This window comes from Triplophysa rosa, linkage group LG6 (assembly GCF_024868665.1).
Source record: "Triplophysa rosa linkage group LG6, Trosa_1v2, whole genome shotgun sequence".
Lineage (NCBI taxonomy): Eukaryota > Metazoa > Chordata > Actinopteri > Cypriniformes > Nemacheilidae > Triplophysa > Triplophysa rosa.
Window position 1 is genome coordinate 9253309 of NC_079895.1, and position 14359 is coordinate 9267667.

Consider the following 14359-nt stretch of genomic DNA (forward strand, 5'->3'; position numbering starts at 1 on the left):
TTGGCATTGTGTTAAGTATTATTTTATTAAGACTGTACAATACGCCCTTTTCACAATGACGTCACTTCCGCCTTTTTGCAAAGCAGTGTATCATAACATCCGTCTAGCAACAAACAAGAAGAAGAAGAAAAACTTCCGTTTTGCCGTCGCGCTGGAATTTAACAACAGTGAGAAAAAAAAACTGACAGAACACGTATTCAAGTACTTATCCTAGCACCTTCGCTAACACAAAAAGAAAACAAAACACTTACCTTCATAATCAAACAGGTACTGTTCAAAGAAGAATTTGTATCCTTTTTCTAGCTTTGATCTTGTCGTTAGCGAAAATTTGTCTGCAAGACGTTGTACATCATCTAGACGTATTTGTGGCAGATGTGCAAGCCACTTGGTAAACTCCATTCTGAGGCGCTAGCGGAAGTAACTTCTTCTTGAGTTTGACTCGTGGTTGGCAAATCAGCTTATAGGTGCATTACCGCCACCTTATGAACTGGAGTGCTAGCGGAAGTAATGATACACTGCTTCGCGGCAGAACGGAAGATGCGTGACGTCATGTGAAAAGGGCGTATACAGACGTACGCTGTGTTCCAGACATCTCGGATTTCCCACCTCAACCCAGAAATCATTTCTGGAATTATTCTTTTAACGTTAAAAAAATTGAATATTTTAATGTTGCTAAATATTTTAATTTTATTAAGTCTAGACTGTACTTTCGTGTTTGAGGTGAAAATATCCCAAACCCGAGGTGTGGGACGCTGCATTAATGCTACATAGTACATACTGTACGAGTTGCAAGTCGTGAGATTCGTGATTGCAGCGGTCTCTCGCGTTTACGGGTATTTCCCGGTAGAAATTACTGGAATAGAAACAAAATGCGAGGGGCGGGGAGTTGACGGGGGAAATATGATATTGAGAGGAGTCATAGGCTACATACTTATAAAAAATGAAACCAAAACCCATGAGTTTGACTCGCGCTCGTGTGTCTAGGCTATCTATCGGTGGCTGGAATTCAGTGAGTATTCAGTTTTTCCACACTTTAAATTGTGTGCTTTTGGCTGACTACATTATTTTTTATTTATTTTAAAAAGAATGCTGAGGTAGCCTAAATCCAAACGATTGCGCGAATGGTTTGTGAAAACTCGTTTTCCCAATTTATTAGAGTTGATCTCCTGTGTGTATACCAAACTTATTTAATACTGTAAAGGAAGCTTAACCATTGACGTGTAAGTGATATTAAAATGTTTATTTATTCAATTGAATTAGAAATTGGATTACACATATAGAAAGGATTACTGTAAAAAATACAAATGTATCTAGAAATAAACATGAAATAAAATAACAGAAATATACGAATGCTTCAACTTCAATGCAGCTATCAGCGCCTGAGGAGCAATTTTGGGGGAAATTCCTTGTTCAAGGGCACCCCGGTCGTTTTTCTGCTCGTGTTGTGTTGAATTTTGACTCCCTGCCAGATTACAACTACCCGCATTCTCCACTATGGGTAGGATAAGGATTAGGTGTGGCATGGCTTAGTTTTGGGGGTGTCAGTAAATTTACGGTACAGCATGCTTTCGAAAATGTTTTCACCCTTTTTGCATTTCACGTACATTGACAGTTTATTACAGTTTTTGTCAGGAAAACTCCAAAAACCACTAGGTGGAGATGATAATCCACTAGGCAGAGTTCAGGTAATAATCCAAAACAGTTCAGATAATATAATGATCCCCGAGTCCTTCTTGACCACACGGGAAGTACTGGAGATCGCGTCCACAAGACCGACAGGAAACATACGCTCGGACGATGTCCATAAATCCGACAGGAGACGTTCACAAGAGTAATATTCTAGACCGGCAAGAGTTCCTCTAAAGGCGGAGCGGCACGGCAGACGGAAAAGCCCTTCCACAAGCTATCCAAACTACCAGCCGGGAAACCATGGTAGACATAGCGGGACTTGCGCTGCAGGCAGACAAGAAGTAGACACCGGGTGACAAAAACATCACTGGAGCCTAGACGAAAAAGGTAATTAAAGGAAACCCAAGAACCAAGAATTACTCGACCGGCGATATATATTCAGCTGCAGAACCGCAGCCGCAGTTTCAGAACCACAGTTTCTAAACCACAGCTACAGAATGGAAGTGAGGGGCGGAGTTATTGACAACGAGATAAGCATGGCGGTTAGCACATTTGTTCAATTAAGCGTTTATTTGCTCAATATTGAATTTGTGCGTTTGTGGGATTGTTTTTCTAGAAATGTAGTGATAAAATGGGCCTACGAGTGAATTGTAATTGTTAATTTAATTATTCGTTGTATAACGTTTGATTGTTTCTTTTAAAACCATTCTGTTTGCTTTTTTATACAACCCAGTTATATTTCTATTAAAATGTCTGTTTTCATATACAGGTGCTGGTCATATACTTAGAATGTCATCAAAAAGTTGATTTATTTCACTAATTCCATTCAAAAAGTGAAACTTGTATATTATATTCATTCATTACACACAGCCTGATATATTTCAAGTGTTTATTTCTTTTAATTTGATGATTATAACTGACAACTAATGAAAATCCCAAATTCAGTATCTCAGAAAATTAGAATATTACTTACGACCAATACAAAGAAAGGATTTTTAGAAATCTTGGCCAACTGAAAAGTATGAACATGAAGAGTATGAGCATGTACAGCACTCAATACTTAGTTGGGGCTCCTTTTGCCTGAATTACTGCAGCAATGTGGCGTGGCATGGAGTCGATCAGTCTGTGGCACTGCTCAGGTGTTATGAGAGCCCAGGTTGCTCTGATAGTGGCCTTCAGCTCTTCTGCATTGTTGGGTCTGGCATATCGCATCTTCCTCTTCACAATACCCCATAGATTTTCTATGGGGTTAAGGTCAGGCGAGTTTGCTGGCCAATTAAGAACAGGGATACCATGGTCCTTAAACCAGGTACTGGTAGCTTTGGCACTGTGTGCAGGTGCCAAGTCCTGTTGGAAAATGAAATCTGCATCTCCATAAAGTTGGTAAGCTGTAAGCTGAGTAGTGGAAATGCGCCATTAATATGTTGCCTTTAATCATTTTACCTACTTTTTAATTAATTTTATGTATGCGTAGACTAACTTGTTTGTCATATTTTGCAGAAGCAGCATAAAATTCAAACATGTCTTCACAACGTTCTTCAAAGCGAGGTAATATGAGTTGTGGTCTGGACCAACACTATGAAGACAAGGTGCGTCCTCGCATTGACCTTGTTGACAGTCTCAGGGCACTTGGTGTTGAGAAAGACCTGAACCTGCCAGCTATTGCTGTTATCGGTGATCAGAGCTCAGGAAAGAGTTCTGTATTGGAGGCGCTGTCTGGGGTGGCATTGCCCAGAGGAACAGGTTAAATAATGCAAACACAATTCAATACACTGCATGGAAGTCGCACCTGTTTGCACGGTAGTTCTCTCCATAAAAATAATAGGTCAATTAAAAATAGCTTACCATCTATAAACACAGGTATTGTCACTCGATGTCCCCTTGTCCTCAAACTGAAGAAAGTTAGAGATGAAGACACCTGGCTTGGATGGTTGTCATTTAAGGACCAACACATGGAACTAGAAAGTCCAGCAGAAATAGAGAATGCTATCTTAGATGGTGTGTTTCGCACAGATTCTAAAGAAATTTGATGAACGTCTTCAATAGTGTATTCAATTTGTTGTCAGCTGTGGGGCAATGGTGATGTCAGCATAACATTATCTATTGTGTATGTGTATGTAGCTCAGATGGCATTGGCAGGACAAGAAGGAATCAGTCATGAGATGATCACTTTAGAGATCCGGTCCAATGATGTTCCTGATCTTACTCTCATTGACCTGCCAGGCATTGCTAGGGTTGCCACTGGCAACCAGCCAAAAGACATCATGAAACAGGTAAGATTTAATAGATCTACAGTATTTATAAGTGTTTATAAGTGATTTATAAGTGTTGAGTGATCTAGCTTGGTTGCCAACCAGCCAGGTTAAAACACAGTTTTTACTTTTCTTTAATGCAAATGTTAGGAAATCATTTGAATGGTATTTATACTGTACACGATCAATTAAATAATGCTACAGACTCAAGATAAAAGTTCTCATCCATGAGCAAATATGAAAGGTAATTAGGTCAGTACTGTGGTAATGGAGATTTTCTTTAACAGATTAAAGATCTAATTGAAAAGTTTATTAAAAAACAAGAGACCATCAGCTTGGTGGTTGTGCCGGCAAACATTGATATTGCCACCACTGAAGCACTACAGATGGCGTCAAATGTGGATCCAGATGGGTACAGGACACTGGGTATGTACTGTTTATTTCAATAAATCTACTGATTGAATAAGTGAATTCAATTTTCACAGACTTTGTTCATGTGGTCTTGCTTTGTGAAAAAAACAAAACATTATTTAAAACGTTATTAATCTTAATTCTTGCAGGTATTCTGACTAAACCAGATTTGGTGGACAAAGGCATGGAGGAGACAGTAGTCAAAACAGTTAACAATCTTGTGATACCAATAAAGAAGGGCTACATGATTGTTAAGTGCCGGGGCCAGCAAGATATCAATGACAAGCTTACTCTGGCCGAAGCCTTGGATCAAGAAAGAATGTTTTTTGATGAAAGTGCTCATTTTAGGTAAGAATTGTGTTTTGCTTTCTTTTTACATTACAACCATATTGTAGCAATACATAAATAACAAAATAGCCAAACTCTATGTAAATTATAATGTAATATGGCCATCATCCTTTTTGAAAAAAATCTACATTTTAGTATAGCACGTTTTACATTTCAGAATGCGTTTTATTATTGCCTTGCAAACCATGGATGGCCCTTAATTTTATAGGGCTATTTTCCTTATGGAGTCATTGTCATTATTGAACTTCATTTTTTCCTTTAGGCCTCTTCTGGAGGACGGTAAAGCTACAATACCCCTTCTGGCAAAAAAACTCACTAATGAATTGGTTATACACATTACCGTACGTATGCGAAATTGCATGACATAAAAGCATTAACAAGAAACTGAGCATGTGTTGTAGTAAAAGTCTTTGGAGTACAACAATTCTAGATTTCTAAAAAAAATGGATTACTATGTCATTTCTTTACCTTTAGAATTCACTGCCACAGTTACAGGAAGAACTTGAGATGAAACTAGCAAAGACCACTGAGGATCTCAAATTGCTGGGAGATGAAGTTCCTCTTGATCGACATGAAAAGAACAATTTTCTGATTAAGGTGAAAATATGTTACAAATGATTGTATTTATACCATGGTCTGGTCTGAATACTTGGTTCCGATTGACTCAAAGTTGTGCATTTAAACCGTTTAATGCACATAGTTCCAGTGAAAGCTATGAAGCAGTCCTGGGCCACTGTAGAGAGGAAGGCGCAGGAGTGGAGAACTTTTGTTGCTGCCCTACATGCCAGATGGCATAACGGGCAGTAAGTAAGTTCCAGTCACCTTGATCACCATTATTTACCCCTGTGTTAGATTTAAAGGGCCAGTGTGTCGTTTTTTGGAGGATCTATTGCCAGAAATCCAATATAATATACATAACATTGTAAATACGTTATCTCATTCGGGAAAGAAGCGAAAATGTGTCAACATCTTAATCCTCTCTCGGCCTCCGTAGTGCTTCAAAAGGGAGGGTTTGGAGTGAACGGTTGGTTGCAATTCGTAACCTCACCGCTAGATGCCGCTAAAAAATACACACAGCACCTTTAAAGCTGACATTTTTACCCGTTGGATCAAAAATTGCACTGCAAACACCAATAACAGCTTTAACTTGCCAAATTTTAACTTGGTAAATGACCATGGTATAAACTGGATAATTGTCACGTTTTGCGCAGGGAACAGACAAAACGAGCAGGTAATCAGAAGGATATCTTTAATCCACGACGAACTCAGGGAAAACACAACACCAAAACATTCAATACTGGACCATGAATCAACCAAAGAAGAGAGCTTATATAACACAGATAATGAGACATAAACAGGTGACGTGGATAAACTAATAATGTTCAAATGATGGGGATCAGGTGAGATGGTGAAAAGGATTATGGGAAGTGTAGTCCAGTTGTAAGTGAGGGCAGACGGTGGATTGTGACAGAACGCCCCCTCCCGAAAAGGCGCGACCTCACGCCGTAACAGATCCAACAGAGGATGGCGGGTGGGGGTTCAGGAGGAGGACGGCGCTTGGTGGAAGACAGGTGAGGACAGGCAGACAACCAGAAGAACCAAGGGGGTGTAGATGGGAGAAGGAGCCAGCGCGGAGACAGAAGGGGACCGGAGCAGGATGAACCAGCGGGAATCCAAACCACTACTTTGATGGTGACCGCCGAAGGAGCCGATGGAGGATGGCGCCGTGGAGGAGGAGAGGCTGACGACGTCAAGGAGCCAACTGATAGAGGCGACCCAGGTGGAGGTAGAGTCTGAGGCAGAGACAGAAAGCCGATGAGCCAGGGTGACACCGAGGATCCAGCGGGACCAGGCGGAACCGAAGTCGCACTCGACCGAGGCGGAGGCGGAGACCTGGGAGTCCGCGGCGAGACTGGAGCGACTGGTGACCAAGGAGTAGTCGACGGGAGGGAGAAGGCCAACAGAGCTGACGGGACGGAGCGACGAGGCGTAGCAGGAGGAGCAGAGTCCTTAGGCGAAGGCGGCTCGCCGACTGACCCAGATGGATCCGGAGGGAGGAGGGAGCCAGGCCGAGCCAGTGGACGACCGGACGATGATGCAGACGAGGGAGGATGAGGCTGAGGGGACGTGACGGGGTCGATGGGCCGAGGTGGAGTCTGGGGTTCAGAGGCTGAGGACGGAGACTGAGGATCCTTCTGCCATGCAGCTGATGCTGACTGGTAGACCCATGGCGATCCCTCACCACCGATGGATGGCTGAGGGTGAGACGAGGGGCTGCCAGGATGTAGCTGCTGCCGTGGTGCTGTTGGCTTGGGACGAGGAGGTTGGAGAGGGAGGGTGGGTGGAAGTTCCGATCTTCTTGGGGTTTCTAGGGACATGTGTGCGGCCCAGACACACCATAACGCGACTTCCAGAAGCGGAAGCGCCAGGGGTAGAGGAGCTACCTCCGTAGAGGTAGCAGGGCAAACAGGCAGTTCAGAACCCCCAGGCAGTAAGCAAGGTTCTTCCCAATCTACCCACAAGTCCAGTAGATTCTCCTCTTTAGCGGGCTCTGGCGGCTATTGAAGGCTGGGCGGGACCGGCTCACGGATCTCTGGCAGGCCGGACAGGACCGGCTCGTGGATCTCTGGAAGACCGGACGGGGCTGGTTCGAGGATCTCTGGAAGTCCGGGCGGGACCGGCTCGCGGATCTCTGGCAGTCCCGACAGGTCCAGCTCGGAACAGGCTTGGAAGCTGAGCGGGAACTGCTCGGAACAGGCTTCGAAGTCGGGCTGGATCGGCTCGGAACTGGCTGGAGAGGCGTGGCGGCGTCCTCGCCGTTTTCTACGACGATGAGGTTTTGCGGAGGAGTGCGGAGCGGATATCGAGCGAGTCAGAGCTGATCCCCCTCTCTCCACTGGTTCTGGATGACGACCGCTCAAGTCCTCCTCGGCATCCCCAACGCGGAAGTCCTCCAGCGAGGAATCTTCCGCGAAGGGGAGCACGAGAAGGGCGAGCAGATCATAATCCAGACCAGTCAGAAATATATTATTCAAAAAAGGATCGCTCCAACTCACCCAATAGCTCAACTCCACAAATTCCTCCGCGTACCTTTCAAGAGGTCGTCCAGCCTGTCGCATCTCCCGTATTGCCATGTCTGCCTTGAGGACATTGGCTAGTCCTGGTGGAAGCGTTGGCATCTTGAATTATGGGTCCAGTATTCTGTCACGGTTTGCGCAGGGAACAGACAAAACGAGCAGGTAATCAGAAGGATATCTTTAATCCACGACGAACTCAGGGAAACCACAACACCAAAACATTCAATACTGGACCATGAAACAACCAAAGAAGAGAACTTATATAACACAGATAATGAGACATAAACAGGTGACGTGGATAAACTAATAATGTTCAAATGATGGGGATCAGGTGAGATGGTGAAAAGGATTATGGGAAGTGTAGTCCAGTTGTAAGTGAGGGCAGACGGTGGATTGTGACAATAATCCACAGCTGTGTATTGAAGGATTTTAAGGATTTTCTTTGCCTTCATGTCATGCATTAAAATCCTTTATTTATGCACAGCTAGCTGTGGATTGTCCCTTACATATTACACCCCTTCAGTGTTTGTGTGTGGCTTTTTTCTTTAATCTATTAACTTGATGACACCTGTGTTATTTAGAAAATTCACCAGTACAATGATGTACTTGAAAGTGTAAAAAGAGCAGAAGACGACCTAAAAATCTCAGGCAAGAGGGTCTACACAAAAATCAGGAAGGAATGCGATACATGGAAATGGCTCCTGGATGACAAAACCGCTAAGAGTGAGTTTGGGATAATATTAGAGAGTTAGCATTGCCCAGGAGAATTTGTGTCACTGGTGTCTCTGATAAATATATTTTGTTACATTTGCAGTTTATTTAGATATTCTATGGGTAAAAAATTATTTCTGCTAATAATTTTGCCATTTACAATTAACAGTAACAGTGTTAGTGGGTCAAAAGTCTATAGTGGTTTAGCATTTTAAACCTACTAGTAAACATTTGTAATTTGTTTCCTGCGATTGTGATTCCTTGAAAATACTGTACGTTGCCACCTCTGTATGTGTGACATTGGAAGCCTTCAAAGGGTTTCCTTCATAACTCTTTGTCCAGCGTCTCTAGCGGAGAAAAAACTTAGGCATGAAGCTGTAGATGACATAAGAGCTCAGAGAGGAAAGGAGCTTCCTGGAGTTGTTAACAACACGACATTTGAAAGCCTTGTCAGGAAACATGTTGATGAGCTAGAGGAACCTGCTTTAAAGCTCCTCAAAGATGTCAGAGGTGAGGAGCAGCATTTACCATAGTTCGGACATTGTTTTGGGCTTGTATATATATGTGTATAGTTACCAGCACCCCAAAAAATGATTGAGAAAAATTAGTGGCTGATATGCACATAGTAATTGTTTGTCATGATTGTCTTCTGGGCCCCCATTTTTTTAACAGATATTGTTCACTCTTGCGTGAACACTATTGTTAACCGACACTTTCAGAGGTTTCCTCGACTTTTAAGGGAAGCTGAATATCCAATTGAAGATTTTCTGAAAGAAGAATTTCAGAAAGCGGAGGAGAAAGTGCAGTCTCAGTTTAGGATGGAGAAGATCGTCTACTGTCAAGACTCTCTTCACATTCGCCAGCAAGGTGCTGTACAACAGCATTCAAGTGTAGCGCAAATCAGCGATGTACGAGACATGGCGAGGCATCTCAATGCCTATTTAACGGTAATCATTTGTAACATTCATGCAACTGTTCATATACCAAAGGAAAAATATTATGGGAAAGCTAAACAAGTTATTAGTTTTATATTCATTAGCTTAATCAGTTAGTATAGTTTACATACTGTAACTGTTTAAACAATTTATTTACATTATTGTAATATACATGGGAAGTATACAGTATTTGCCAAATGAATAAATATAAATATAAATTTCCCCTTGACAAATAATTGTATTCCCTCTAGGACTGTCAAACGATTAATCGCATCCAGAAGAAAAGTTGGTGTTAATATTTGTCTGTGTACTGTCCATAATAATTTTGTATTTATAAACACATGCATGCATATATTTAAGAAAAATAGAAACATTTATAAACGTTCATATATAATTTAAATTATAGGTAAATAGAAATAAATACATGAAAATATTTCCGAAATATACATATAATATGCGCAGTACACATACATATTATGTGAACACAAACTTTTATTCTGGATGCGATTAATTGTGGTTAATCGTTTGACAGCCCTAACCCAAATTAATTTGGGATTAAAAAACATTTGAAACATTTTTACAAAAAATTATACAGGTCACATTTAAAATAAAAGTATGATCAAAGTTAGGATAGAACAATGTGACATTTTGCAATCTACAGTTGTGCATTTCAAGTTTAGAATGATTTTAAATGTCTTTTGTATGTATTTGCTACTAGATCACCTCTGATCGTCTGGCTAATCAAGTTCCGCTGATAGTTCTGTACCATGTGGATCAGTACATATCTCAACTCCAGAATGCAATGTATGCCATTATTGGAAGATGCGATGTAGAAGATCTGCTCGGAGAAGATGCTAAGGTTGCTCGTAAAAGAAAAGAGCTGAAAGAGCGTTTGGAGCGCCTGAAGAATGCGGGCAAACTTCTGTCCAAGTTTTTGCGCTCTGAAGTTTGAGCACTGTTTTTTAATATACCATTTACAGAAGCTTCAGAGTCTAGGCTATTAGTATACGTTATTTCTGTTCTTTTTAATTCATATATTTTACATTTCATATTATTGCTGTGTTCCACTGTAGCCATGTTTAGTTCATTTGCAACATTTTAAAGTCACATTATTTTGATTTACAATGGTTTATTCCATGCAGCTGTTCTGTTAAGAAGTTTTCCCTTACAGAAAAGACACATGAATTTCACATGTTTTTCGCATGTGATCACATGTATACAACATGTGTTTAACATGTGCAAAAAACACGTGTGATCACATGTGAAATGTGTGTTTTTGGAACATTATGGTGTGAATTCCATGTGAATTCCCACGTGAAACCCATGGGATAACATGTAAAAACCCATGGGATGACATGTGCAACATGTGGTGACGTGAAGAACATGTGATCACATGTGGAGACATGTCGCATATGTTATCCCATGGGTTTTTACATGTTATCCCATGGGTTTCACGTGGGAATTCACATGGAATTCACACCAAAATGTTCCAAAAACACACATTTCACATGTGATCACATGTGTTTTTTGCACATGTGATTTTCGTGTGTCTTTTCTGTAAGGGTTTTTAAGAAGGCCATCATATTTTTTTGGTCCATATACCATCTTTCCTTGAACTTATCTTGAAAATAAATAAACTATTTACCTGCTGTTACACATGTTTATTATTATTACACAACCAGTTATTATTATTTTTTACTATTATCTAGTTCATGAATGACTTGTTATTAAGGGTTTCAGTTCCAGCTCAGTACTGTCTCCAAAATGGCGTAAAATGTATCGGGTAGCTACAGTGAAAGTGTGTATAAAGTCTCAATAGTTTTATGGAATAACATATACCAAAAGGTGTTTAACTTAAACCTAAATACCATGAATCAACCAAAAAGCAAAATGTAATCAGTTTTTCCAAAAAAAATAGTATTTGACATATTATATATATAAATAAAGAATTTAAAAGTTATCATTTTGAATTTTAAAGTGAAAATGAACAAAGATTTTGGTTAATATCATAAACCTAAATAAACAAGTTTAATGTTTGACCTCAGGGGGATGACGTCAGATCCAGTCAGCTGTAAAGCAATGTTTAATTTTTTTAATGAATCCCAGATATTTTGCATTTATGCAATGCAATAATAATAAAAAAATGCTTACCATTTCACCTTTACAGAAATTTAAACCTTGAATGCCTACAACGTTGTACAATGTGCCTACAATTGCTTCCATTGTTTACCTCATTTGTAAGTCGCCTTGGATAAAAGCGTCTGATAAATGACTAAATGTAAATGTAATGTAGTTGAGATGTTGGTTGATTGCACAGTAAACGGTAGGTGGCGGTATATGCCCATGGTATTTCATATGCCGTTACCGAGAAGAAATCAGTTGTTGTCCGTCCTCTGTCAGAAGCATGTTTGCTTTACGGTCACTGCTTCGATCTGCGCACATTAAATATGCGCTATCCGCTCAATTTCACGCAACGTCAAATTGCACAGGTGCAAAAGTCGCTATAGTAAGTATTTAAACGCATACGAAATGGTTGTTGCGCGTGGCTGTTTTGAGGCTGCATGTCAGAATACTTGCACCAATTTAACTCGGCTTTAGATTTATGTGTTAGGTATCTAAAGTGGCTTAGTTTTGGGTTTTCATTTATGATGATGTATGAAAATAACAAACATCCAATGAACGGGGTTCAGGTCATTCCACAATCCTTTGTTTAAAGTAGTCAAGAAGAAGCAGAATAAAACTGCAGATAATGGGAAGTTAAAACTAAACTAAAGTGGTCCCAGAGATTTTAACACCAAAAAATTACATTTACATAGTGCTACTATTATTATAGTACTGGTATTATATGCATACACAATTCCAACCTCTTTTACATCGTTTTAACACCTCTAAGCTTTTACCTCAAAGCTGCATACCAACATGTTTTCATTCTGCTGTCTCTAGGTGTTATCTGGATGTGGTGTTTATGATGGCACTGAAATCCATGAGGCATCGGCGTGAGTTTATAGTTTTTTTATTTTTGTATCATCATTTTACTGTAAAAATGATCAGTCGAGAGAACCAGTAGAATTCAAATGTCCCTGTTTTGCTTGTTTTTAACTTTCTCTCATAGAACTCTAATTATACAATATTTAAAAGTTATATCTTTTTCAAGGATATTTCAAGGCCACTGATATGCCTTTTTAATTAAATAAAAAAAATCTATTTATTTGTAGAATCCTTGTGCATCTTAGTCGAGGAGGTGCAGAGGTCCAGATGTTTGCACCTGATGTGTTTCAGATGCATGTAATAGATCACAGCAAAGGTCAGCCTGTAGAGAAAGAATCAAGGTAAGATGCCTTCTGAAGTCATGACTGTCCAATCTACATAACATCTCATGTTCCACAGAAAATAAAAAAGTCATTAAAAATGTATTATCTTGCTTAAGTGTTCCGTTTTTACTTTGTTTAATCTTTTGATATATTAGGAATGTTTTGTCAGAGTCAGCACGTATCGCCAGGGGAAACATCACAGAATTGACGAAACTGAATGCTGGTAATTATGATGCAGTCATCTTTCCTGGTGGTTTTGGGGCAGCTAAAAATCTGTGAGTTGAGATCTATTTTTAATGCATACATTTATTACAAATTATTAAATAAAATTGTACGTACTTTATATTCTATATCTTTGCCATTATCAGGTCAACATTTGCTGTTGACGGAAAGGACTGTAAGATGAATAAGGATGTGGAGCGTGTTTTAAAAGATTTTCATAGAGCTGGAAAGCCAATTGGGTAAATGATCTGTCTGTCCGATTTGGAAGGGTTTGTTTTTATGTACTGTGTGCACACATCCTAAGATAACGTGTATTGTATTTTCAGTACTATAAAGACAATTTCATATCTTGTCCTGTGGTCCCCAGGTTGTGCTGTATATCTCCGGTGCTGGCTGCTAAGGTTTTGCCGGGTGTGGATGTGACAGTGGGCCATGAGGAGGAGGAAGGTGGGAAGTGGCCGTATGCTGGTACTGCTCAAGCCATCACTGCACTGGGAGCCAAGCATACGGTTAAAGAAGTCACCATATCCTTACTGTACAGAGTAGATCTCTTTTTTTCAGCTTTCAGCTTTTTTTGTTTTCCATATGGCCGAATTACCCTTAACCTTTGTCCATCACGAAGCCCACGTGGACCAGAAGAATAAGGTGGTGACCACACCTGCATTCATGTGTGAAACTAAGCTGCACTTGATCTTTGATGGGATTGGCGCTATGGTGAGAGACGTTCTCAAGCTCACTGGAAAGTGAAACTGCATAGAACAGCTGGTCCTGAAGTATATGGAATCTGTATCAGACGAGATTGTCAGACATCACTAATCAAACTGTGTGACAGTGCTAATAGTATTTTTGAGAACGTCCAGTAGAGGGCTCTCTCTGTTTTAATAATGAAGGCTTGATTTCACTGAATATCTAATGAAGGATGAAACAGTATTATTGAATATAAAATCAGTATATAAGGTATTATCTATTTTGAAATGGAAAATGTGAACAAACGTCGCTCCATAATTCCTATTTTGGAAATCTTTATCAAAAATACTGAACATATTTAATTTAAGCTTTTCAACCATTAAAAAAAAACTGAAAGAGAATTTAGTTTACCAACTTAATGCAATGCACAAATTAAAAGTGGATCCTTTTATTCTTTAAGTGTTATAGCATAGACCGTGTTGAAATTTAAAATTCTCAATAAAGCAAATATTGAGTATTTGTGTTGTTTATTTTTTTAATAATAATAAAGTGTATGTAATAAAAATAAAACTTTAATAGTAAAGTCATCCGTAACTGATTGTCACGTGATGTTATATTCTTTGGAATAGATTATATAGATTTATATATTTACGTGCTTATGGCCCGGTTTCATAGACGAGGCTTAGCCTACCTCAGGACTATCCTTAGTTCATTTAGGCTATTTAAGTCACTTTTATTAAAATGCCTTAGAAACAACATTACGGATGTGCGTCTTG

The 14359-nt window shown here is 39.8% G+C and overlaps 2 protein-coding genes across 4 annotated transcripts; both read left to right on the top strand.

Moving 5' to 3' along the window:
- The first annotated feature begins 922 nt into the window (after positions 1 to 922).
- LOC130555568 (interferon-induced GTP-binding protein Mx-like) lies at positions 923 to 10638 on the top strand. Of its 3 annotated transcripts, none has more exons than XM_057335889.1 (12): positions 923 to 1009; positions 3130 to 3372; positions 3490 to 3627; positions 3751 to 3902; positions 4169 to 4307; positions 4442 to 4640; positions 4903 to 4981; positions 5115 to 5237; positions 8299 to 8440; positions 8771 to 8938; positions 9101 to 9375; positions 10082 to 10638. In XM_057335889.1, the coding sequence occupies exons 2-12, from the start codon at positions 3150 to 3152 to the stop codon at positions 10313 to 10315; spliced, it is 1872 nt and encodes a 623-aa protein (XP_057191872.1). In that variant the 5' UTR covers positions 923 to 1009; positions 3130 to 3149; the 3' UTR covers positions 10316 to 10638. The 3 variants fall into 3 exon arrangements, with proteins under 3 accessions (XP_057191872.1, XP_057191873.1, XP_057191870.1); XM_057335890.1 differs by having other exon boundaries at positions 938 to 2016; XM_057335887.1 differs by having other exon boundaries at positions 938 to 3372.
- Positions 10639 to 11733: 1095 nt separating this feature from the next.
- On the top strand, positions 11734 to 14093 carry gatd3 (glutamine amidotransferase class 1 domain containing 3). Its single transcript, XM_057335891.1, has 7 exons — positions 11734 to 11869; positions 12307 to 12359; positions 12579 to 12692; positions 12830 to 12949; positions 13043 to 13135; positions 13264 to 13420; positions 13515 to 14093. The coding sequence occupies exons 1-7, from the start codon at positions 11768 to 11770 to the stop codon at positions 13641 to 13643; spliced, it is 768 nt and encodes a 255-aa protein (XP_057191874.1). The 5' UTR covers positions 11734 to 11767; the 3' UTR covers positions 13644 to 14093.
- Positions 14094 to 14359: the final 266 nt, after the last annotated feature.

Excerpts from the sequence above, each read along its gene's own strand:
- LOC130555568 (XM_057335889.1), top strand. The coding sequence starts at position 3,150 with ATGTCTTCACAACGTTCTTCAAAGCGAGGTAATATGAGTTGTGGTCTG. Across the intron at positions 3,373-3,489 it reads GGCATTGCCCAGAGGAACAG|GTATTGTCACTCGATGTCCC; the intron begins GTTAAATAATGC and ends CTATAAACACAG. Across the intron at positions 8,441-8,770 it reads GGATGACAAAACCGCTAAGA|CGTCTCTAGCGGAGAAAAAA; the intron begins GTGAGTTTGGGA and ends CTCTTTGTCCAG.
- gatd3 (XM_057335891.1), top strand. The coding sequence starts at position 11,768 with ATGTTTGCTTTACGGTCACTGCTTCGATCTGCGCACATTAAATATGCG. Across the intron at positions 12,360-12,578 it reads GAAATCCATGAGGCATCGGC|AATCCTTGTGCATCTTAGTC; the intron begins GTGAGTTTATAG and ends ATTTATTTGTAG. Across the intron at positions 12,693-12,829 it reads CCTGTAGAGAAAGAATCAAG|GAATGTTTTGTCAGAGTCAG; the intron begins GTAAGATGCCTT and ends TTGATATATTAG.